This window comes from Dunckerocampus dactyliophorus, chromosome 7, assembly GCF_027744805.1.
Source record: "Dunckerocampus dactyliophorus isolate RoL2022-P2 chromosome 7, RoL_Ddac_1.1, whole genome shotgun sequence".
In the NCBI taxonomy this organism is placed as follows: Eukaryota; Metazoa; Chordata; class Actinopteri; order Syngnathiformes; family Syngnathidae; genus Dunckerocampus; species Dunckerocampus dactyliophorus.
In genome coordinates, this window is record NC_072825.1 from 487,682 (window position 1) to 513,321 (window position 25,640).

The window sequence follows — 25,640 nt, forward strand, 5'->3', positions numbered from 1 at the left end:
TCTTTTAATTATAATCCAAAGAAAAGATTGATCTTTCAAATAACAACATTGTCAGCATGATGCTTGCCAACGCTTTGAAAATCAAAGTTGCAGGGATGATGATGACTGACGTGTCAGTCAGGATTCCCAAACTTCCTCCTTGGACGTGCTGTGATGTGCTAGCGTGCATCAAGTACAACATGAAAGAATCCAAGTGCATAAACATTTACCACTGCCGAGGCAAAGCTGGATGACGACTGACTTTGGAAGTCAAGTCAAGGCTGCATTCGCGCACACGCGCGCGCGCGCACACACACACACACACACACACACACAAAATGAGCATCCATCAATACAAAGTTTGAAGTAGAATTTAGGCCTGCACCAAAGAGATGCACCAACAGGGCTCTTGGCCGTACTCAATCCTCATCCTGCACATTTAAATGCAAATACAACAACGCCAGCGTTTGTCTTGTCACGTAAACAAGACACTTAACTGCGTGCAAAGCAGCACCTTTGCAAATCACACAGCCAAAAACTTGACACAAATCACCACTGGAAGCGCCCTCGCCTCTCCTGACGCACTCCACCTCCTCCTCATTGAAGAAGACGAGAGGGAGGAGGCGTTCGTCACAGGTGTGCCCGCGTGGGAGCACTTCTACCTTCAAGGCTATCCACGGCACGCAGCGACGCACAAACGTCAAGCAGCGACTCAGGACGCACAACGCTGAGGACGTGCGTGTTTGTAGAGACGAAAACACACAAGGTTGTTCTCTTCTTCGCTTCAAAGAGATGACTGTTGCCTAACACACACATGTCACATGACTTGCGGGGTTGTGTAAATGCTGTGCGTACGTGTGCTACACATTCCCTCATTCCACTCATGGCCGCCAGGAGCATTCATTTAGAATGGAATCAGCTCATTCTTGGTTCAAAAAAAGTATTCATTTATCAAAAAAGGATTACTTTACATTTCTAATTTAATACGTTATCGGTAAAAAAAAGTATCAATTTATAATTTATTTATGATTTAATTCTTTGTAAAAAAAAAAAAAGTCTTTACATTTTTTTGTCAAATTAGTTTTTAATATAGGCTTGATATTTGTTTTGGGGTATTAATAATAATTGTATTAGTGCAACAAAAAAAACAAAAAACATTTTTTTCTTGAAAAATGTTAACTTCATTTTCATAAATAAATAAAAATCATTAAACAGCATTCTTACTTTAGCCTGTTTGCTAACTTGATTTCAATGATAATAGGATATGACAACATTAGCATCTTCTAATTAAGATGCAACTTTCATTCTCGTTGTTTTAGTCTTGCAAACAAACTTTTCCTTCAGGAAAGCTTTTTTAGGCATAAACTCCAAACAAATAAAAGGTAAAATGAGCTTTTCCTCTAATAAGATGTAACAAATATAAGAAAAGAATAATAAGCCACGTAAGGCATGTTGGCCTGGGTTGCATTTCAAATCAGGATGTAAACATTGGCTTATAAAAAGTAGACTGATTGCATGAGTTGTCATCTTTGGCGTTAAAAACATGGAGACATATCCGAAAAGTTAGTCTAAAAAAAAAAAAGGATTGCGAGGAATATTGACATTTTAGTGCCGACACAAGAAATAGTTTTTTTCTTTTCCAGCAGCTCAGCTCCGGGTGCACGACGGCCACTCCCTTCCAACTCACTCACATCCAGTAAAAAGCTTTCATGAAGGACTTGGATCCTTTCAGAAGTTAGCCCAGCAGCGCAGCTTCACTGACGAGTGTCGCAAGAATATTCAAATATTCCCACCTGCAGTCCATCTTCTTATCTGCCCTTTCGGTGCACTCGTGTCCTTACGAAGCAGCTCATCTCTGGAAAAGCGCAGGCCAAAGCAACAGATGCGTGCTGCAGTCCCCAGTGACCCATTTCAGCCAATCACAAGCATGAAGAAAGTTATCTCAGGAAAAGGCAGAAAAGCAGCAAATTAAAGAAAATGAGAATCAAATGTGAGTAAAACCTTCCTAAAAGCACTTCAGCATCAGACACACAAGCCCAAAGCAAGCTTTGCAGGTGGTGCTACCGCCAACGGGTGCCACAGGTGGCATTATCACCAACAGGTGGCGCTACCACCAACAGGTGGCGCTACCACACCATATTAGCTAACAGGAAGAAGTTAGTCATTTCTAGAAAAGGCAGAAAACGGTAAATGATGAATTACGGGCATACTTAATAAAAATGCTTCACTATTTAGTGAAAAGTCAAACAAACAGCGAAAAGCCACGTATGCTGGCCGTAGAGCAGCAGGTGGCGCTCTAACCACTGCCAGCTCATGTGAGCCAATCAGAAAACAGAAGAAAGTCACTGGGAAAAGACACAAAACGGCTTATTGATGATTCTTCTCGTTCATTGGCGTATGTTGCTGAGCTTCCAGGAAGTGCATGAAAGCATCCACGGCCTTCTTCATCACGTGACTTTCAGCCTCCGCGTGGAACAAACCTTGTGTCAGGCGAAGACGTCTGCCGTCACCTCGGTGCCCCTCGATGAGCCTGCGTGGCGACAAGCATCATTTTTCATGTGCGACGAAGAGACGCTGCCACCGTGTCAACAACACAAACTTTTTATTCTTCTTCTTCTTCTTCTTTAAACAACACAAGGAAGATGCCACTCACCTGGCGTGGTTGGGCGGCGCGTCCTCGTGCGTGGGCGTGTACCGCCACATTTGCAGGGTGGTGGTGTCCGGGTCGGTGCTGCGGTCGTCGCTGAGGCTGCTGATGGTGGCCCCGCGTTGGGGAGGATCTGTGACGGGTCATGGGGAGACTCTGGAAGCGGCTGAGCGGAATAACGGGCGGAGGGGTTGGCGGAAGTGGGCCCCCAGGGGCGGCAGCAGCAGCGGGGGCTTGGGTCTGCGTTCCAGGGTGAAGCAAGGCAGCTTGGGTTTGTTGTCTCCGGTTCTGGAAGGTCTGCGCCCTCTCAGTGTGGACTTTCAGTGCCGCCTGGGTGAGGGCGCTCGGTTGAGGCTGGCTCGGGATCGGAGCGCTGGCTGCTTGGCGAGGTTGGCCGGCACCGTGTGTTTGAGCGCTCCGACCTTGTCGCGTTTGGACTACAGCCACCCCGGGTTGCAGGAGGTGGTTGGGGTCGGCCATAGCTCTGGTATCTGCACCCAATGGGTCTCCTGCGGGCTGCCTCACAAAAGGATTGGTGCTCGGTGTCCCCTCCTGGTTGGAGGCAGGTCGGGCACCGGGTGGAAACCTCAAGTCCTGCCGGGCCCTCTCCCTCTGCATGGGGGGGCTTCTATGGGAGTGGCTGTTGGGCTCAAGCTGCGGCAATCTGAGGGTGCGCGTGTCCCAAACATCTGCCGAGTGGCTCCTTGTCCTTGGTTGGCCCCCCGTTGGGGGTGCATCTTCCCTGAATGGATTCCCACCTCTCAGGGGTGTTTGCTGCAAAGGCTGGTGGCTGGTGTCGTCTGTGCTGTCTGGGCTTTGCACTCTTGGAAGCGTCCTGTGGGGATACGCTGGCGTTCCTCGCAAACGATCCCATGGCATCTGGCGGTGGGATGGGCTAGTGTGGAGCTCCGCCTCCTGCTGGTAGGTTTGCGTGTTTGCGTTGCACTGAGCGGTGCGTGTGGAAGTGATTGCGGTTGGGATGAACCCGGTTTGCTGACTTGTGGCTATGTTGCTGTTGAGCCCGGCTGGACCCGGATAGACAGGCCCACCTTGTGGCGCCGTGCCTATCAGATATGGATTATGATTACTGATCCTGGCGACTTCCTGCTGGGTGTGTTGGCTGCCAGCAGGGAAGGCGTTAAGGTTGAGGTGGATGGTGGGAATCTGTGCGTTGCTGCTGTTCTGCTGGCCGCCTTGCGGCAGTGCGTTGAGGCTGAGCTGGACCGCCGCCGGCTGCCCACCGCTTTGAGCAGTGCCTGTCTGGATGAGGATGTTGGGATTGGTCGGGTGCGGGTCGTCGTGCGTGAAAGCTGGGTTGTCGACACCGTTGTGCGTTGGCCGGTGTGTGTCGCTGGTGGTTTGTATGCCGTTCAGCTGCAACGCCCGCAGGTCGCTTCCTGTTTGGAGCTGCGGGCGGCGGGCGTGTGAGCTTGACTGAAAGACGGGGGGGTCGGGACCTTGGCCCAGATCCCTTGCGCCATTAGCTGGTACATCTGGAGGCTGAGTGGCGACAGGTGACAAATGAAGCTGCGACAAGGAAGAGACAGCAGAAGAGAGATCGATGTTAGCAAAGCAGCCTCACACGCTGCTTCAAAATCAAATCAATCAAAAGCAGTACAGTGGCTTACTGGAGGTCGGGAATTGGTGTGGTTCTTCTGCACCGCCACTGCTTCTCTCACTCGCCTTTGTCGTGCTGCAATAACATCAAACAACCTCACACCAATTTTTTAGTCCATTTCTATCATGCACAAAAGCTTTTACTTTGAAGAGACAGCACTAGCAATGGTGGTAATAGTCATGGAAATCATTTGTCACAAATGAAAAGCACACTCCGTATTTCCTCAGATACACACCAATACTACTACTACTACTACAACAATAACAGAGTTTCCGCTACGTGTAACTGATCATGGCGCACCGCCAAAGCAAAATAAAATAAAAGCCGTCACATCTTATCTCATTCAATACCAAAGACGTATTTATAAGTTTTTATAAACCCAAATGCCCAATCCCAACGATGTATTTGTACGTCTTTTACGTTTTTGTTGAGCGAGAGGCGAAAAGAAGTGATGACAGAACTCCACACTAATGGATTTCACTTCAGAGCACTTTTAAGCCATAAAAACGGTGGCAGTAGTGCATTTGATAAGAGCTGGGCAGAGATCTATCAATGGAACAATCACACATGACAGGAAGGAGGAAGTGAGAGAGCATGAAGGAGCATAGCGTGCAGAAGGTTACGCGTTGGAGGGAAAATTTTAGCGCGCGCGCACACACACACACACACACAGTTTAGTTCCAAATGTAAAAATTGTAAATAGTTGATGGTGCTATATTTGTAAATAAATTGCTATTTTGATGTTTTTTGTGTTGTTTATGTTGTGGTACATTTGTTTAGATATGTGAGCTGTCACAAAAGCAAAAAATATTTGTGTCAAAGTGAAAGTTATGCTTGAAATGTGTCTTTTCACAAAAAGCTGCTTTTCCCCCTTTTTAGTCAGGAACTGATGTTTTCCTGAAACTTCCCTATGTTCTACTGCTGATTACTAAAGAATGCAAAAAGGTAGAAGCAAACTTTTTTTTCCCCGGTGAAAGACAGGAGTGTAATGTTTCTTTTGGTAGGTTCCATGTTTATATAGCCATAGAACACAATATTCTGTGTGCCTTGAAAGATCAGTCCAAATGGACAGTACTGAAGTGGTTGACCTTTGAAAAATGGCTGGGATTGAATGAGTTAAAAATTTGTTTTTTGTTTTGTTTTGTTTTTTACTTGAAAACAGGGTTAAGTAATAAATAGTATTAATGGATATAAAAATGCTTCGCTGCGCTTTATTTTGATAAGCATGCACTGGAATCGCCCGTCTGCCTGTTGGCACTGGCGTGTGTGTGAGCAGATGAAAGTGGACGACCCGCCTTGTGTTGACGTTCACTTTTTGTTTCTTGTTACGGAGAGAATGAAAGAATGTGGGGATGTGTGGACCTCCTTTCCACCTGTGGAGTTAAGTAACGCCCCCAGCCAGTATTGCAGGAAATACAGGACGACAACATCTGGTTTCTTTTTACCCACAAAAAAGCTTTTCAGACAACAAAAACTCTGACTGTTGTTGCTTGGACACCTGCTGATGCAAACACAGACTCACAAAATAGACTGATGATATTCCCCACGACACAGACAACAAAAATATGAGGGGAAAAAATGGACAATATTCATAATTGTAAGAAAAAAAAAGCTGCAACATTACAATACGTATATATGTTTGTCCTTGTCAAGGAACAATTGAAGTCATGAAGAGTGGCCATTTTAACGAGTGAATGATGAGACTATTCCTCAGGTAAGTAAATGGAATATTTTCATTGTTATGACATACAAAATCCGTTTTTCAACAGAGCTAACTAGACATGAAACAGCACCCATGAAGTAAAAAAAAAGTCAAAATTACAAGATTAAAAAGTCCTAATTATGAGATAAAAAGTCCAAATTATGAAATGCAAACTGCACAGTTTGAATCTCATCATTTGTGTTTTTTTAATCTCTAAATTAAGACTTTTTATTTAAAAATATTATAATTAAGACTTTTTATCTCATAATTTGGGTTTTTTTTTTATCTTATAATTAGGACTTTTTATCTTGTAATTTGGGATTTTAATCACATAATTATGACTTTCTGTCATAATTTTTTTTATCTCAGAATTAAATTTTGACTTCCTATCTCATAATTTCCACTTTTTACATCCTAATCATGACTCACCATTAAGATATGTTTTTCTTCCAGTGGTCCAAACGGGCTTCCATAGAATAAAGCTGTAATTTTATGAGAAATGTTTGAAATGTTCCCCAAGAAGAAGACAGCATGTTCCATGAATAAAGTTGCATGACTACAAGACAATGTTCATTTTTCACCTACAGAAACAAGTCTGAATTTTCCGTGACTAAAAGTTGTAATAGTACAAGAATTCTGTAAAATTCTTTCCTCAGGTATAAAAAAAAAAAAAAGTCAAAATGTTATGTAAATAAAGTTGTAATTTTATGAATTTATTTTGATTTTTTTCCTCAAGAAGTCAGCATGTTCCATGTACAGTAAAAAGTTGTAATATTACAATTTGTAATTTTTCCCCGCAAGAAAATAAATTGGAAATTTCTGTGACTAAAAATTGTAACATTATAACTTTTTTTAAAAATGTTTTTCCCAAGGTTAAAAAAACTAAATCTAAATACTATGTAAATAAAAACTGTAATTTTCTGAGAATTTTTTGCCCCCAAAAAAGTCAGCATGTTCCATGTGAATAAAGGTGTAATATTACAAGACAGTCTCAGCTTTTTCCCCAAGACAAGAGTTTGGAATGTGAACAATTTGGGATATTACCAGGAAATTGTTGCAATTTTAGTGAGTGGTTGTTGGGACTTAACAACACAAATAAAAATATGGCTGATGATTGACTGCAGACCATCGCCAACAAAAGGAGGACATAGAAATAAAATAACCAAGTGTATGAATAAACATAAAAGGTCCTTACCCCGCCTCCTTAGCAGGAGACACACCAGCAAGACGATGAGCAGCACCAGGATGAGGAGCAACAGGAAACTGCCAATCACGATCCCGACCACTTCGCCTACGTCCAGACACGTGTCTGCAAGGGAAAGAAGACCATGTGGGGATATACAGTAAAATCCACATTTGGGGTTTTGTGCAAATTGGTTGGGTGGGTGAGTCATGAAAACATGCTTGCCCTTTGAGCTTGGCAGAGGTAACCAACAAAGCTAAGCAGGCAGCAGAGAAAAGCCGACACCAGGACAAAGAAAACACACGGAAAGGAGGAGGAAGCGTGTGTGACAAAGTCAAATGACCACATTCCCGGCAGATCAATCTCCCAGGATGCATTGTGTCCCTCTGCTGTCATGACGACAGATTCAGGGATGCCATCATTATCAGCACTTGTGCTGGTAACTCACTTTCCACGGACACGTCTGTCGCCTGCTCCGATGTGGCACCCGTGACCTCGTTCCTGGCCATGCAGGTGAAGCGCCCGCTGTCGTCGGTGGAGGAGGTCTGGACGCTGAGCACGCCGCTGTCGGGCTGAGCCGGCACCACCGGCTCGCCATCACGTTGCCACGTAAAGAGGGCCGGGGGCAGGGAGTCGGACGTGCAGGTGAGACGCAGGACCTGGCCCGCCAGGACATCGGCGCTTCCCACGCAGTCCTTGGGGGCGTCCTTGGTGAGGACAGGCGTGTCAGGTCCAACTGGTTTGGTGATGGACACAGGGGGGCGCTATCAGCATCACTTTGGACAACTGGCATATTTATTGTGGTCTGGCATCAAGTCATACCAGTTCCTTCAAGGGAAACTCCACCAAGGCTGGCTTTAGTCATTAGATAACACACACACTGCTCAAAAAAATTAAAAGGAACACTTGGAAAACACATCAGATCTAAACTGGGGGGAAAATGATCTTGAATATGTTTCCTGATAATAAGTGGGTGATGTATTAGTAACAAAATGATGCCACATAATTTGATAGAAATGAAAATGATCACCCTATAGAGGGGGGGAAATCAAAGACACCCCAAAAATGAAAGTGAAAAAATGATGCAGCGGACTGGTCCATTTTGCCAAAATGTCATTGTAGCAACTCAAAATGATTCTCAGTAGTTTGTGTGGCCCCCACGTGCTTGTACGCATGCCTGACAACGTCGGGGCATGCTCCTAATGAGACTACGGATGGTGTCCTGGGGGATCTCCTCCCAGATCTGGACCAGGGCATCACTGAGCTCCTGGACAGTCTGAGGAGCAACCTGGCGGCGCCGGATGGACCTAAACATAATGTCCCAGAGGTGTTCTATTGGGTTTAGGTCAGGTGAACGTGGGGGCCAGTCAATGGTATCAATTCCTTCATCCTTCAGGAACTACCTGCATACACTAGCCACATGAGGTCGGCATTGTCATGGACCAGGAGGAAACCAGGTCCCACTGCACCAGCGTAGGTTCTGACAATGGGTCCAAGGATTTCATCCCGATACCTAATAGCAGTCAGGGTGCCATTATCTAACCTGTAGAGGTCTGTGCGTCCTTCCAGGGATATGCCTCCCCAGACCATCACTGACCCACCACCAAACCGGTCATGCTGAATGATGTTGCAGGCAGCATAACGTTCTCCACGGCATCTCCAGACCCTTTCACGTCTGTCGCATGTGCTCAGGTTGAACTTGCTCTTGCTATCAGGGAAGAGCACAGGGCACCAGTGGTGTAGTTGCCGATTCTAGTGGTCTATGGCAAATGCCAGTCGAGCTCTACGGTGCTGGTCAGGGAGTACAGGGCCCACTACAGGACGTCGGGCCCTCAGGCCAGCCTCATGTAGCCTGTTTCTGATTGTTTGGTCAGAAACATTCACACCAGTGGACTGCTGGAGGTCATTTTGTAGGGCTCTGGAAGTGCTCATCCTGTTCCTCCTTGCACAAAGGAGCAGATACCGATCCTGCTGAGGGTTGAAGGACCTTCTACGGCCCTGTCCAGCTGTCCTGGAGTAACTACCTGTCTCCTGGAATCTCCTCCATGCGTCCAGGTACTGCAGTGATGCCCTGGTCCAGATCTGGGAGGAGATCCCCCAGGACACCATCCGTAGTCTCATTAGGAGCATGCCCCGACATTGTCAGGCATGCGTACAAGCACGTGGGGGCCACACAAACTACTGACAATCTTTTTGAGTTGCTACAATGACATTTTAGCAAAATGGACCAGTGTGCTGCATCATTTTTTCACTTTCATTTTTGGGGTGTCTTTGATTTTGGGGGTGTCTGTATGGGCATATGGGTACACTCCATGGGCAAAAGGTTTTTTAACAATGTTTCAATGCTAACAAAAACATGGAAAAAAATACAAAAAAGTAAAAAAAAAAACAGAAAATGAAGATGTTTGTGCACAAGTAACTTACAGAAGACGGTGAGACTCTGCGTGGCAGTGAGGGCGCTGAGCGGGTTGCTGACGGTGCACGTGTAGTCGCCGGCATCGCCGCGTTGCCCCGGGTTGATGGCCAATGTGCCGTCAGCGATGGTGATCCTGGAGTCTTCCGTGAGGGCGGCGCTGTCTTTCCCCCACTGGAAGCTGAGCTCTGTGCCGCCAGAGGTGCACGTCAGCGTGATGTTCCCCCCCTCCACCGCCACCGACGGCACAGAGAGAGTCACCCCCGACACCGCCTCTAAAAAAGAAAGATTACGACTAAAAACAACGTATGGTGCCATTGGGTCTAGCGGGGGAGGCGGGACAATAGAGGCTGCCCTCTGTTTTTATGTTTGTGGCGAGGATGATAGAAACTACGCAAAATTTGCAAGCACGTCGGGTCCGGGAAAAAAAACTAAGATATTCCAGTGGTCCGGAACACAAACAACCAAAACTCACTCAGTAGCCCCCCCTGTAAATTTTGAAAAAAAAAATTGGCCATGCCACCAGTTTCACAGAACATCACCAAATTTGGTGAAGACGTCAATCGTGCCAGGACACACTAAAGAAGTCCCAAGAACCTATGTTCTAAAACTAACAGGAAGCAGCAATTTGGGGCAAAAACCAGGGATTGTATTTCAATAAACTAGTCCAAGGCACTTCAACCAAATGAACCCAAATGAAAATGACACACATTAGACAGATGGGCGATGTTATATTGCAAAGGATTTTAGGCTGTTCCATAAGATGTGGACGGGGCATGGCAACAGACTTTGATGACCACTAAGCATGAAGAACTCAGTTCCACAAGGTCATCATAATCGGTGCATACGATGAAGACAACACCTTGAAGCTATACAGAGGTCACTTCCTGAATTTGTGTCAGCGCCGCCGAGTGGCAACAGGAAATGGAATGTACATGCCCTCCGACTTATGGGAACCCTGAGTTGTGTGGGGGTGCGAGGGCCCGCTGAACGCTGCTCGCAGCTTTAATTTATAGGTAGTAACTACTCCCTCAACCAATCAATGCGCACTTCATTTCTCCAGGAGAGATACAACTAATCTGGGCCTGATACTGGCCTAGACAGCTCTTTGTCTAATTTGAATTGCCCATGACGCCTGTGTAGGCCTGTCAGGCTAACAAATAATGCTGGTCAATAATTGTGCTACAAATTATCATTGATAATAGATATTATCATCATTTGTGAAACCATTTTTATTGTCTCACAGCGGCACATTTGTCATTTGGCACATAAACACTGATCCTTGCTGGTACGTCGTTTTCTCTGGCAGAGCAGGCGTGTGTCAGGTGTGGTAAGAAGCAGAGCTACGGTGCCATCTAGGCCTGTCACGATAATCGATAAATCGAACCATTAAAAAAACAAAATGTTGTGTGTCATTTTGCTGGCCTCGATAAATTGCCATGTGCAGACATGTTCGTTTTCCTCTCTCACCTCTCTTTACCGCACAGGCTGGATAACAAGAGGGCCCACTCTGCACAGTAGTGAAGTTAGTTTCACGTTGAACGCTGGATATTCGTCTCAGTCGCTTTAAATTTCACATTGGCAGTTGAATATTCTGCTCCGTAGCAACAGCGGTAGTTCCGCCTCACTGTGCCCGGACTGCTCTCTCACGGTGCGGGGAGTATGCACGGGAAGTGTCACTCTAATCGCTGGTTGTTTATACTAGGGACCATCAAATGTTGTCAATAATATCGATTAGCGACAATAATTTGTCGGACAATTATTGTCCAACTAAATTTGTTATCCTGACCGGCCTCGTGTCATCTACTGTATGGAAGGACAAGCTGCATTCACAGGTAGTCCCATTATAATGTGTTCAATCAGGACCTGTTGTGTCGTAATAAAAGACTCGCGGTGGATGATGAAGTGTGTTGCTGCTGGTGTGGACAACGATGAGGAAATGTGGACAGGAGTTTAAGATGATGATATTAGAGGCGAGCGCTGCTGTCGGCGTGTTAAGGTTGGCAATCAAGTTTAAAAAGAGCGTCTGCCAGGATGCTACAGTAATGTGTTCATGAGCTAGGGCAAACAGGTACGGTATCTATTTGTGGCGGTCCAGATTTATTTGTGGTGGGCCAAACATGGCTAACACTGCGGGTAGCAGCTGATTTAACATTTCTACTTGAAATGATCTTTAATTATGAGGTGCCTTTTATGAATACAAGTGTGTAATGTTGGAACTTTGTGGAAACAAGGAATGACGCTTCATTTTCATCATTTAGTCACAAACGCTCAGTTTGAGAGTTTGCCTTATTTTTTGCTTCTGCAAATAACTGCAGCATTTCAGTCATTGGCGGAGGCGAGCGTGCACGTGAGCCGAGCCGCTGAGCGAGCGTGTGGGAGGTGTGCAAGGACGCGACATCAACGTGCTGTTGGCGAGCGTACACCAGGTGACCTTTCAGCAATAATTTGCTCCAGCCGTCAGCCATTAGTGACTGTGATAGCGACGGCGGGGCGGGGGCGCTGGTCACAATAGACTGTCAGCATGACAGGATCGTATGGAAATGAATGCAAATAGCCCACAAGCGTGCCGCGTATGAAATGATGTTCATCAGCCACAAAGCTTCTTTTCCATTCCTGTGGGTCACTGCTTTCATTAAAGCCCCCACACTCATCAAGATCATCCCTCTGCTTACCAAAAACCCTCAGTAGAACCGATCTGGAGTTTTCAGTCAGCCCCGTGGAGGCCAGAGGGACCACCTCCACCGTGTACTCCCCTGAGTCCACCAGCTGGGCGCTTCCGATCCGCAGCTGTGTGGCCGTGATGGTGACCCGGCCGCTGAACTGCGGCACCGCATTGATGGTGGACGACCCCCCGACCCACAGACCCAAGATGACCCCCTCGTAGCGCCAGGTCATGGACAGCACATCAGGAACGGTCAGCACCGTGAACTGGATCCCAGTGCCGGTAAGGACCAGAACGGGGTCAGCCTGGAACTGGATCTGGACCGGGTCCTGGGACTGCACAAGGGCTGGAGGGCAAACAAGACACGGGAAGCATTGGGGGGGGGAGAAGCTTTTAAAGACATCAGGAAGGAAAAACCTCCTTCCTTCCGCTGGAATCCACTCATCCCTCCTCATGGCAGTTAACTGCATCCACGCCCCACCCTCACCTGGGAGTCCGCCAAGTAGGACTCCTTATTTAAAGTAGTGTCACGAGATGAGACACACGACACTGGGTCTACGGAAGGAGATTTTAACATCACTTTTCAGCAAAGTACAATTTAAAAAAAATATGACAATATACTGCAAACTACGACTACATTTAATTTCTACTACGTTACACTCTTCTGCACTCTGTGTGTATGCTAGAGGCCCCGCCTCCACCCACCAAGACAATAATGACTGACAAAAGGGTTCACTCAGTTCATGCCGTTGTTCGATGGAACAAACGCACCAAGGTGCTGAAATAAATAAAGTCTCTCCCTATGGTCGTCTATCTGCATGTTTGGGGGCGACAGACACGCGTGCGAGGCCAGCAAAAGTTCATTTTCATTTATTGTGTGATGAACGTATTACGATGCTTAACTTATTTTCATTCAAGGCCAAATTGCCCGTGAGACATTTTTTTCTGAACAAAAAATCTTGTCCCATTTTAATCTTGCGAGATCTTGTGACACACCAACATTTTGGTAGTTAAAGCATTTTACCACCCACTAAATATGCTTTTTAAAATGATTAGAGCCCTGTAGACATGAAATAGCATCCCTATAGTCGCCTTTATGCTCCTATTACCCAATATTACCCAATCGCCTTCTTCCTCGTCACTACTGGGGCTGTCGGCTGTGGCGTTGGTCTTAGAAACCATGGCTTCTGTGCCTTCATTCATGTTAGCGGGTGCTTTCTCACGAGGCTGCTAGCATCCTGTGTCCACTCACTAGTAGCTCCGCCTCCACAAAGAGGCTGAAAGAGAGGACAGGAGGGCTCACTCTCTGTGTTCATTCCACTATAGAACCAAAGTGCACAGACTCATACAGAGCGAACCCTCTTGTCATCCAGCCTGCGTGGCACAGAGAGACCAGCAGATGAAACGCACATGTCATGATCCACCTTGTTTTTTTTAATCGTTGGATGAATTGATTCATCGCTTGCTGTGACAGGCCTGACCACCATCCACTTTTATGCACTGACTAACTTGCAGCTAGCCAGCACTGTGTGTATTTACACGAGGACAAGGATGTTTTTGGGTCCTTTGCAAGGAATGGATACTTTCATAAGCCAAGGAGTGGCTGTGGAAAGGAAAAACAGACTTTGTTTCCATCCACAGGCGCGTGTGGGCTCCAGCACCACTTTGCCAAATCCATTTTCAATAGGAAGCAGTGGCTAAAACCTATTTAATTACAAGAGACTGTTACAGATGATTATTACTTTAATTATTATCTCTCATGCATGAACAGCAGGCTCTAGTCAAGGAACAAATTGAAATATTTCAATATGTCATTTTCTATGCTGGTGTGCTGCTTGGTCTTTTGTCGCTGCGACGGCACGGCAACACAACTTTTCTTTCAATTTGACACACTTTTAAAAAGGACTTTGTTTTTAGTGATGCAAAATAAAGGATCCTAACTACAACAACACAAAAAACATATTTCTAAAGATAGCTGGTTCAATAAATGCATACAACACATCATGTGTAATAAACATCATATGTGCAACCATTTGGATGCATGTTTACATGTACCATATATACTGTATATATATATATATATATATATATATCATAATGTGTATGTATACATACATACATACATACATACATACATACATACAGACCTCCGTAGATATAAAGTAGATATCCATGTTCATATGTACATGGTACTGTTCTCCTAGACAATACTATTCAAACCACGAGTGACATTCACAACTATTACTGGGATTAAAGCAGTTGAAATGTTTAAATGAGTTGAGACGATGGCCTCTCGGGTTGATATCCGTGAGTTCTACTATGAACGAGCCTGAGAGGAGGCCTTGAATGCGTCACGCTGGGAATGCGGTAACGCTGGTTAGGAGAGAAGGCAAATGCAAGCAAGGAAGGCCACTTTGTGTGAATGACTGTTGTTTTTCGTCTGTGGACATGTTTGGAATACCTCAGCTTGTCTCATTTCGCCGCCGTAGAAGACAGACAAACTTACTTTTGAGGAAAAGTGTTTGTACCTGCCAGCAGAGAAAGGCTGATGAAGAAGGACACAAGTTGTCTCATGTCGCCAATCAGGACGCCCTGTGGACAACGACGGACGTTTAGGAAGCAAAATGAGCACTGCCGCGGCATTTCATGTGTCACAAGCAACACTTCCAACGTAAGTCAGTCACTTCCGGCTCCAAGTCATCCAAAGGAACATAAACTAGCTCGTCTCCGTCATAAGAATCATTTTTGTCATCAACTTACCCAAGCTTGGTGTCTTCATGGACATTTTGGAACATGCTCGGAGTCTGTTTGACAGCTAATGAGCTCAACATCCGGTGTGTTGACGCCAAACGTGTCACGAACACACCTGTCCTCTTAAAGGGCCAGCGTTCTCACCTCCAACGGGGCGTTTTGCGGCTACAATACATTCCAGGTAAGAAACGTCATAAACCATTTTTCTGCTTAGCCAGGTAGCATTTTCACTCAACTGCAGAGAGTACCAGACATCTGTGGTTTGTATTTTATCATGTAAAATAAAACATAATCATAGTATTGATGATGATGCCATTTTAGAGTATTTACACGTCAGAGGTATTGGAAGCATGAATGCTGGTTTTGTAAAGTTAAGTTAGCAAGAAACTGATGTGGCACTAAGCTGCAAGAAGAAAGAAGCAAACAATTAGTGTGAGCCAAGCTGCAGTGCAGGCAACGTTTACTCCTCATAGCAGGGTCAAGGCAAGGACCTGCTCCGTTTTTAAAGCGCTTTGGCTTTGTTTATCCGTGCTTTCTTGCTTGTATATCTATTATATATTCAAACCTTTAATGTTGTAATTGCTGGTCTTTTCAAAGCCCTTTCTTTTGCTGCCCGACAGGCGGAATCACGCCTGCAAAGACGTGGCTGTGCCATGGATGCTATGATGCTATGATGCCATGATGCTATGATGCTATGATGCCATGATGCTATGATGCCATGGATGCTATGATGCCATGATGCCATGATGCTATGATGCTATGATGCCATGATGCTATGATGCTATGATGCCATGATGCTATGATGCCATGATGCTATGATGCCATGGATGCTATGATGCTATGATGCCATGATGCTATGATGCCATGATGCTATGATGCTATGATGCCATGATGCTATGATGCCATGGATGCTATGATGCCATGATGCTATGATGCTATGATGCTATGATGCTATGATGCCATGATGCTATGATGCCATGATGCTATGATGCTATGATGCCATGATGCTATGATGTCATGAATGCTATGATGCTATGATGCTATGATGCCATGATGCCATGATGCTATGATCCATGATGCTATGATGCCATGGATGCTATGATGCCATGATGCCATGATGCTATGATGGCATGATGCTATGATGCCATGATGCTATGATGCTATGATGCCATGATGCTATGATGCCATGGATGCCATGGATGCTATGATGCTATGATGCCATGATGCTATGATGCCATGATGCTATGATGCCATGGATGCTATGATGCTATGATGCCATGATGCTATGATGCTATGATGCCATGGATGCTATGATGCCATGATGCCATGATGCTATGATGCCATGATGCCATGATGCCATGATGCTATGATGCCATGATGCCATGATGCCATGATGCCATGATGCTATGATGCCATGGATGCTATGATGCCATGGATGCTATGATGCTATGATGGCATGATGCTATGATGCCATGATGCTATGATGCTATGATGCCATGATGCTATGATGCCATGGATGCTATGATGCTATGATGCCATGATGTTATGATGCCATGATGCTATGATGCCATGGATGCTATGATGCCATGATGCTATGATGCTATGATGCTATGATGCTATGATGCCATGATGCTATGATGCTATGATGCTATGATACTATGATGCTATGATGCCATGGATGCTATGATGCTATGATGCCATGATGCTATGATGCTATGATGCCATGATGCTATGATGCTATGATGCCATGATGCTATGATGCTATGATGCCATGATGCTATGATGCTATGATGCCATGATGCTATGATGCCATGATGCTATGATGCCATGATGCTATGATGCCATGGATGCTATGATGCCATGATGCTATGATGCTATGATGCCATGATGCTATGATGCCATGATGCTATGATGCTATGATGCCATGATGCTATGATGTCATGAATGCTATGATGCTATGATGCCATGATGCCATGATGCCATGATGCTATGATGCCATGATGCTATGATGCCATGGATGCTATGATGCCATGATGCCATGATGCTATGATGGCATGATGCTATGATGGCATGATGCTATGATGCTATGATGCCATGATGCTATGATGCCATGGATGCTATGATGCCATGATGCTATGATGCCATGGATGCTATGATGCTATGATGCCATGATGCTATGATGCTATGATGCTATGATGCCATGGATGCTATGATGCCATGATGCCATGATGCTATGATGCCATGATGCCATGATGCTATGATGCCATGATGCCATGATGCCATGATGCTATGATGCCATGATGCTATGATGCCATGGATGCTATGATGCCATGATGCCATGATGCTATGATGGCATGATGCTATGATGCCATGATGCTATGATGCTATGATGCCATGATGCTATGATGCCATGGATGCTATGATGCTATGATGCCATGATGCTATGATGCCATGATGCCATGATGCTATGATGCCATGATGCTATGATGCCATGATGCTATGATGCCATAATGCCATGCCATGATGCTATGATGCCATGATGCTATGATGCTATGATGCTATGATTTAAGATTCAAGAGAGTTTTATTGTCATGTGCATAGTAAAACAGCAGTTATACCATGCAATGAAATTCTTATTCTGTTCATTCTCCCAAGAAAAGAAAGAAAACACAAGAAAGAATAAGAACATAAGAAACATAAACACATAAACATAAATACCAATAAATTAAGCAACAAAACAGAAGAGACATTAATACAAATAAATGAATAAATGAATAAATAAATAAATAAAGTGCTATGAGTGTGTGCGTGTGTTGCGTGTGGCGTGTGTGAGTGCTTCGTTGAGAAGCCTGATGGCCTGTGGGTAAAAGCTGTTTGCCAGCCTTGTGGTCCTGGACTTCAAACTCCTGTAGCGTCTGCCTGACGGTAGGAGTGTGAATAATGAGTGTTGTGGATGTGTGCTGTCCTTGATGAGGTTGTGTGTTCTTCGTAGGACTCTAGTTTTATAAATGTCTTGCAGTGAGGGGAGGGCTGCCCCAACAAGGACACTTTCCATAGTGCATCTGTAGAAGCAATTTAGGATTGTGGTGGACATGCCAAATTTCCTCAGTCTTCTCAGGAAGTACAGTCTCCTTTGGGACTTCTTCAGAATTTGTTGGGTGTTGTGAGACCAGGTGAGGTCCTCGCTGATGTGTGTGCCAAGGAACTTGAAGGTTTTCACCCTCTCCACCTCAGTCTCATCAATAAACAGGGGTCTATGCGGCTCCTTTTCCCTTGTTCTTGGGTCGATGATCATCTCTTTAGTCTTATCTGTATTGAGAAGGAGATTGTTATCACGACACCAAGCTATGAGGTCCGCCACCTCTCTTCTGTATGATGTTTCAACACCACCAGTGATCAGTCCGATGACTGTAGTGTCATCCGCAAATTTAACGATGCTGGTGTTGTTCTGGGAGGCCACGCAATCGTAGGTGAAGAGCGTGTAGAGGAGTGGACTCAGCACACACCCCTGTGGGGTCCCAGTGCTCACAATTCTTGAGCTGGATGTGCGATTGTGGACTCTGACTGACTGGGGTCTGCCTGTTAGAAAGTTAAACACCCAGTTACAGAGGGGGGGTGACAGGCCAAGTGTGAGGAGCTTATTTGTGAGTTTGTGGGGGCTGACTGTATTAAATGCCATGATGCCATGATGCTATGATGCTATGATGCCATGATGCTATGATGCTATGATGCCATGGATGCTATGATGCCATGATGCTATCATGCTATGGATGCTATGATGCCACGGATGCTATGATGCCATGATGCTATCATGCCATGGATGCTATGATGCCATGATGCTATCATGCCATGGATGCTATGATGCTATGATGCCACGGATGCTATGATGCCATGATGCCGTGGATGCTATGATGCTATGATGCCATGATGCTATCATGCCATGGATGCTATGATGCTATGATGCAATGATGCTATGATGCTATGATGCCATGGATGCTATGATGCTATGATGCTATGATGCCATGGATGCTATGATGCTATGATGCTATGATGCTATGATGCTATGATGTCATGGATGCTATAATGCCATGGATGCTATGATGCCATGATGCTATGTACTGCTGGTGTTCTCCCATGACAGATCATCTGTTCCAATGTCAAAACTCACACATCATCGTTGTGCTGTTGAAAGTAAGATTTTCCAGTCCCGTTGTCACATTCTTCACCGTCTTACAAGTGTAAAAAGAAGTCAAGCACGTCTCTTTTTGAAAACAAAAAACATGAGCAAAGCGTAATGATTCTCATGAAACTAGCACTTTATTCTCCAAATATTTACACTTTATTCTCTAATATTTACACTTTATTCTCTAAATATTTACACTTTATTCTCTAATATTTACACTTTATTCTCCAAATATTTACACTTTATTCTCTAATATTTACACTTTATTCTCCAAATATTTACACTTTATTCTCTAATATTTACACTTTATTCTCTTAATATTTACACTTTATTCTCTAATATTTACACTTTATTCTCTTAATATTTACACTTTATTCTCTAATATTTGCACTTTATTCTCTAATATTTACACTTTATTCTCCTAATATTTACACTTTATTCTCTAATATTTAAACTTTATTCTCTAATATTTACACTTTATTCTCCTAATATTTACACTTTATTCTCTAATATTTACACTTTATTCTCCTAATATTTAAACTTTATTCTCTAATATTTACACTTTATTCTCTAAATATTTACACTTTATTCTCCTAATATTTACACTTTATTCTCTAATATTTACACTTTATTCTCTTAATATTTACACTTTATTCTCTAATATTTACACTTTATTCTCTTAATATTTACACTTTATTCTCTAATATTTGCACTTTATTCTCTAATATTTACACTTTATTCTCCTAATATTTACATTTTATTCTCTAATATTTACACTTTATTCTCTTAATATTTACACTTTATTCTTTAATATTTACACTTTATTCTCTAATATTTAAACTTTATTCTCCTAATATTTACACTTTATTCTCTAATATTTACACTTTATTCTCTAATATTTAAACTTTATTCTCTAATATTTACACTTTATTCTCCTAATATTTACACTTTATTCTCTAATATTTACACTTTATTCTCCTAATATTTAAACTTTATTCTCTAATATTTACACTTTATTCTCTAAATATTTACACTTTATTCTCCTAATATTTACACTTTATTCTCTAATATTTAAACTTTATTCTCTAATATTTACACTTTATTCTCCTAATATTTACACTTTATTCTCTAATATTTAAACTTTATTCTCTAATATTTACACTTTATTCTCCTAATATTTACACTTTATTCTCTAATATTTACACTTTATTCTCCTAATATTTAAACTTTATTCTCTAATATTTACACTTTATTCTCTAAATATTTACACTTTATTCTCCTAATATTTACACTTTATTCTTTAATATTTACACTTTATTCTCTAATATTTAAACTTTATTCTCTAATATTTACACTTTATTTTCCTAATATTTACACTTTATTCTCTAATATTTACACTTTATTCTCCTAATATTTAAACTTTATTCTCTAATATTTACACTTTATTCTCTAATATTTACACTTTATTCTTTAATATTTACACTTTATTCTCTTAATATTTACACTTTATTCTCTAATATTTAAACTTTATTCTCTAATATTTACACTTTATTCTCCTAATATTTACACTTTATTCTCTTAATATTTACACTTTATTCTCTAATATTTAAACTTTATTCTCTAATATTTACACTTTATTCTCTAATATTTACACTTTATTCTCTAATATTTAAACTTTATTCTCTAATATTTACACTTTATTCTCTAATATTTACACTTTATTCTCTAATATTTAAACTTTATTCTCTAATATTTACACTTTATTCTCTAATATTTACACTTTATTCTCCTAATATTTAAACTTTATTCTCTAATATTTACACTTTATTCTCTAATATTTACACTTTATTCTTTAATATTTACACTTTATTCTCTTAATATTTACACTTTATTCTCTAATATTTACACTTTATTCTCTTAATATTTAAACTTTATTCTCTAATATTTATACTTTATTCTCTTAATATTTACACTTTATTCTCTAATATTTACACTTTATTCTCTAATATTTACACTTTATTCTCTTAATATTTACACTTTATTCTCTTAATATTTACACTTTATTCTCTAATATTTAAACTTTATTCTCTAATATTTACACTTTATTCTTTAATATTTACACTTTATTCTCTTAATATTTACACTTTATTCTCTTAATATTTACACTTTATTCTCCTAATATTTAAACTTTATTCTCTAATATTTACACTTTATTCTCTTAATATTTACACTTTATTCTCTTAATATTTACACTTTATTCTCTAATATTTAAACTTTATTCTCTGATATTTACACTTTATTCTCTAATATTTACACTTTATTCTTTAATATTTACACTTTATTCTCCTAATATTTACACTTTATTCTCTAATATTTACACTTTATTCTTTAATATTTACACTTTATTCTCTAAATATTTACACTTTATTCTCTAATATTTACACTTTATTCTCCTAATATTTACACTTTATTCTTTAATATTTACACTTTATTCTCTAATATTTAAACTTTATTCTCTAATATTTACACTTTATTCTCCTAATATTTACACTTTATTCTCTAATATTTACACTTTATTTTCTAATATTTACACTCTATTCTCCGAATATTTACACTTTATTCTCCTAATATTTACACTTTATTCTCTTAATATTTAAACTTTATTCTCTAATATTTACACTTTATTCTCTAATATTTAAACTTTATTCTCTAATATTTACACTTTATTCTCCTAATATTTACACTTTATTCTCTTAATATTTAAACTTTATTCTCTAATATTTACACTTTATTCTCTAATATTTACACTTTATTCTTTAATATTTACACTTTATTCTCTAATATTTAAACTTTATTCTCTAATATTTACACTTTATTCTCCTAATATTTAAACTTTATTCTCTAATATTTAAACTTTATTCTCTAATATTTACACTTTATTCTCTAATATTTAAACTTTATTCTCTAATATTTACACTTTATTCTCCTAATATTTAAACTTTATTCTCTAATATTTACACTTTATTCTCTAATATTTACACTTTATTCTTTAATATTTACACTTTATTCTCTTAATATTTACACTTTATTCTCTAATATTTACACTTTATTCTCTTAATATTTAAACTTTATTCTCTAATATTTATACTTTATTCTCTTAATATTTACACTTTATTCTCTAATATTTACACTTTATTCTTTAATATTTACACTTTATTCTCTAATATTTAAACTTTATTCTCTAATATTTACACTTTATTCTCTAATATTTAAACTTTATTCTCTAATATTTACACTTTATTCTCCTAATATTTACACTTTATTCTTTAATATTTACACTTTATTCTCTAATATTTACACTTTATTTTCTAATATTTACACTTTATTCTCCTAATATTTACACTTTATTCTCTTAATATTTAAACTTTATTCTCTAATATTTACACTTTATTCTCTAATATTTACACTTTATTCTCCTAATATTTACACTTTATTCTCTAATATTTACACTTTATTCTTTAATATTTACACTTTATTTTCTAATATTTACACTTTATTCTTTAATATTTACACTTTATTCTCCTAATATTTACACTTTATTCTCCAAATATTTACACTTTATTCTCTAATATTTAAACTTTATTCTCTAATATTTACACTTTATTCTCCTAATATTTACACTTTATTCTCTAATATTTACACTTTATTCTCTAATATTTACACTTTATTCTTTAATATTTACACTTTATTTTCTTAATATTTACACTTTATTCTCTAATATTTACACTTTATTCTCTAATATTTACACTTTATTCTTTAATATTTACACTTTATTCTCTTAATATTTACACTTTATTCTCTAATATTTACACTTTATTCTCCTAATATTTACACTTTATTCTCCAAATATTTACACTTCATTCTCTAATATTTACACTTTATTCTCCTAATATTTAAACTTTATTCTCTAATATTTACACTTTATTCTCTAATATTTACACTTTATTCTTTAATATTTACACTTTATTCTCTTAATATTTACACTTTATTCTCTAATATTTAAACTTTATTCTCTAATATTTACACTTTATTCTCCTAATATTTACACTTTATTCTGTAATATTTACACTTTATTCTCCTAATATTTACACTTTATTCTCTAATATTTACACTTTATTCTCTTAATATTTACACTTTATTCTCTTAATATTTACACTTTATTCTCTAATATTTAAACTTTATTCTCTAATATTTACACTTTATTCTTTAATATTTACACTTTATTCTCTAATATTTACACTTTATTCTCCTAATATTTACACTTTATTCTCTAATATTTACACTTTATTCTCTAATATTTAAACTTTATTCTCTTAATATTTACACTTTATTCTCTTAATATTTACACTTTATTCTCTAATATTTAAACTTTATTCTCTAATATTTACACTTTATTCTCTAATATTTACACTTTATTCTTTAATATTTACACTTTATTCTCTTAATATTTACACTTTATTCTCTAATATTTAAACTTTATTCTCTAATATTTACACTTTATTCTCCTAATATTTACACTTTATTCTGTAATATTTACACTTTATTCTCCTAATATTTACACTTTATTCTCTAATATTTACACTTTATTCTCTTAATATTTACACTTTATTCTCTAATATTTAAACTTTATTCTCTAATATTTACACTTTATTCTCCTAATATTTACACTTTATTCTTTAATATTTACACTTTATTCTCTAATATTTACACTTTATTCTCTTAATATTTACACTTTATTCTCTAATATTTAAACTTTATTCTCTAATATTTACACTTTATTCTCTTAATATTTACACTTTATTCTTTAATATTTACACTTTATTCTCTTAATATTTACACTTTATTCTCCTAATATTTACACTTTATTCTCTAATATTTACACTTTATTCTCCAAATATTTACACTTTATTCTCTTAATATTTACACTTTATTCTCTTAATATTTACACTTTATTCTCTAATATTTACACTTTATTCTCTAATATTTACACTTTATTCTCCAAATATTTACACTTTATTCTCTTAATATTTACACTTTATTCTCATAATATTTACACTTTATTCTCAAGATTCAAGATTCAAGATTCAAGAGAGTTTTATTGTCATGTGCATGGTAAAACAGCAGTTATACCATGCAATGAAAATCTTATTCTGTTCATTCTCCCAAGGAAAAGAAAGAAAAACACAAGAAAGAATAAGAACATAAGAAACATAAACACATATACATAAATACCAAGAAATTAAGCAACAACAACAGAAGAGACATTAATGCAAGTAAATAATAGTGCTCACAATTCTTGAGCTGGATGTGCGGTTGTGGACTCTGACTGACTGGGGTCTGCCTGTGAGAAAGTTAAACACCCAGTTACAGAGGGAGGGAGACAGGCCAAGTGTGAGGAGCTTATTTGTGAGTTTGTGGGGGCTGACTGTATTAAAAGCAGAGCTATAGTCTATAAATAGCATTCTGACGTATGTGTCCTGGCCCTGTAGGTGAGAAAGGGCTGTGTGGATGACAGTGTTGACTGCAGCATCCGTGGACCGGTTCTGGCGATATGCAAACTGTAGAGGGTCCACAGTTGACGCCGGGATGCTCTTTTTGATGTGGGTCATGACTATTCTTTCAAAGCACTTCATAACAATAGGAGTGAGTGCTATAGGGCGATAGTCATTCAAGCAGGTCACGTTGCTCTTCTTGGGTACGGGCACTATGGTGGTGGACTTAAAGCAGGTCGGTACAGATGCTTGTGCAAGCGACAGGTTAAATATGTCAGCAAGCACATCAGCTAGCTCTGATGAGCAAACCCGAAGTGCACGTCCTGAGATGTTGTCTGGGCCTGCTGCTTTTCGTGGGTTTGTTTTGTTTAGAACCCTGCGCACATCAGCTGATGTCACCATGAGAGGTGCGTCCTGTGTGCTCCCCAGTTTCAGCCACCCTCTCTGCTCATCAGAAGTTTGGGTGTCAAAGCGGGCATAGAACTCGTTCAGCTCATCTGGAAGTGTGGTTTGGCTGGACGTGGCTACGCTACTCTGCTGTCGATAGTCTGTGATGTGCTGGAGCCCCGCCCACATGCGCCGAGGGTCTGAGGTGGAATAGTAGCCCTCCAGCTTCTGTCTGTACTGTCTTTTGGCCTCCCGTATGGACCTCCTCAGGTCATATCTGGCCTTTTTGTAGTCATCAGCGGTGCCCATGACAAATGCAGTCGAACGAGCACGTAGCTTAGCCCTTACATCACAGTTCATCCACTGTTTTTGGTTAGGGTATTTTCTGTAATACTTGGTGGTGGTAACAGTCTCTATACATGTGCTAATGTAGCCAGTAACAGCAGAAGCATATTCATCCAAATCAACAGTACAATCTTCCCTCCCCGCTGCAGTTTTAAACAAATCCCAGTTTGTGCAGCCAAAGCAGTCCTGAAGTACTTGATCAGTTTCTTCATTCC

The 25,640-nt window shown here is 40.1% G+C and overlaps 2 protein-coding genes across 6 annotated transcripts in view; one reads left to right on the top strand and one right to left on the bottom strand.

The window, feature by feature from the left end:
* Positions 1-15,042, bottom strand: si:dkeyp-97a10.3 (uncharacterized). 2 transcript variants are annotated; one of them, XM_054783192.1, is made up of 9 exons: positions 14,968-15,042; positions 14,736-14,799; positions 12,218-12,553; positions 9,554-9,817; positions 7,578-7,865; positions 7,142-7,255; positions 4,255-4,319; positions 2,633-4,153; positions 1-2,509 (listed from the first exon to the last, which is right to left on the bottom strand). In XM_054783192.1, the coding sequence occupies exons 2-9, from the start codon at positions 14,779-14,781 to the stop codon at positions 2,486-2,488; spliced, it is 2,658 nt and encodes an 885-aa protein (XP_054639167.1). In that variant the 5' UTR covers positions 14,782-14,799; positions 14,968-15,042; the 3' UTR covers positions 1-2,485. The 2 variants fall into 2 exon arrangements, with proteins under 2 accessions (XP_054639167.1, XP_054639168.1); XM_054783193.1 differs by lacking the exon at positions 12,218-12,553 and having other exon boundaries at positions 14,968-15,007.
* The window catches only part of si:dkeyp-97a10.2 (uncharacterized), a 23,951-nt gene continuing 12,902 nt past the window's right edge, over positions 14,592-25,640 (top strand). For all 4 annotated transcript variants that reach the window (XM_054783201.1, XM_054783203.1, XM_054783199.1 and 1 more), the window contains exon 1: positions 14,592-15,139. The gene's annotated coding sequence lies outside the window, so the exon portion shown is untranslated. The remainder of the gene's footprint in view (positions 15,140-25,640) is intronic.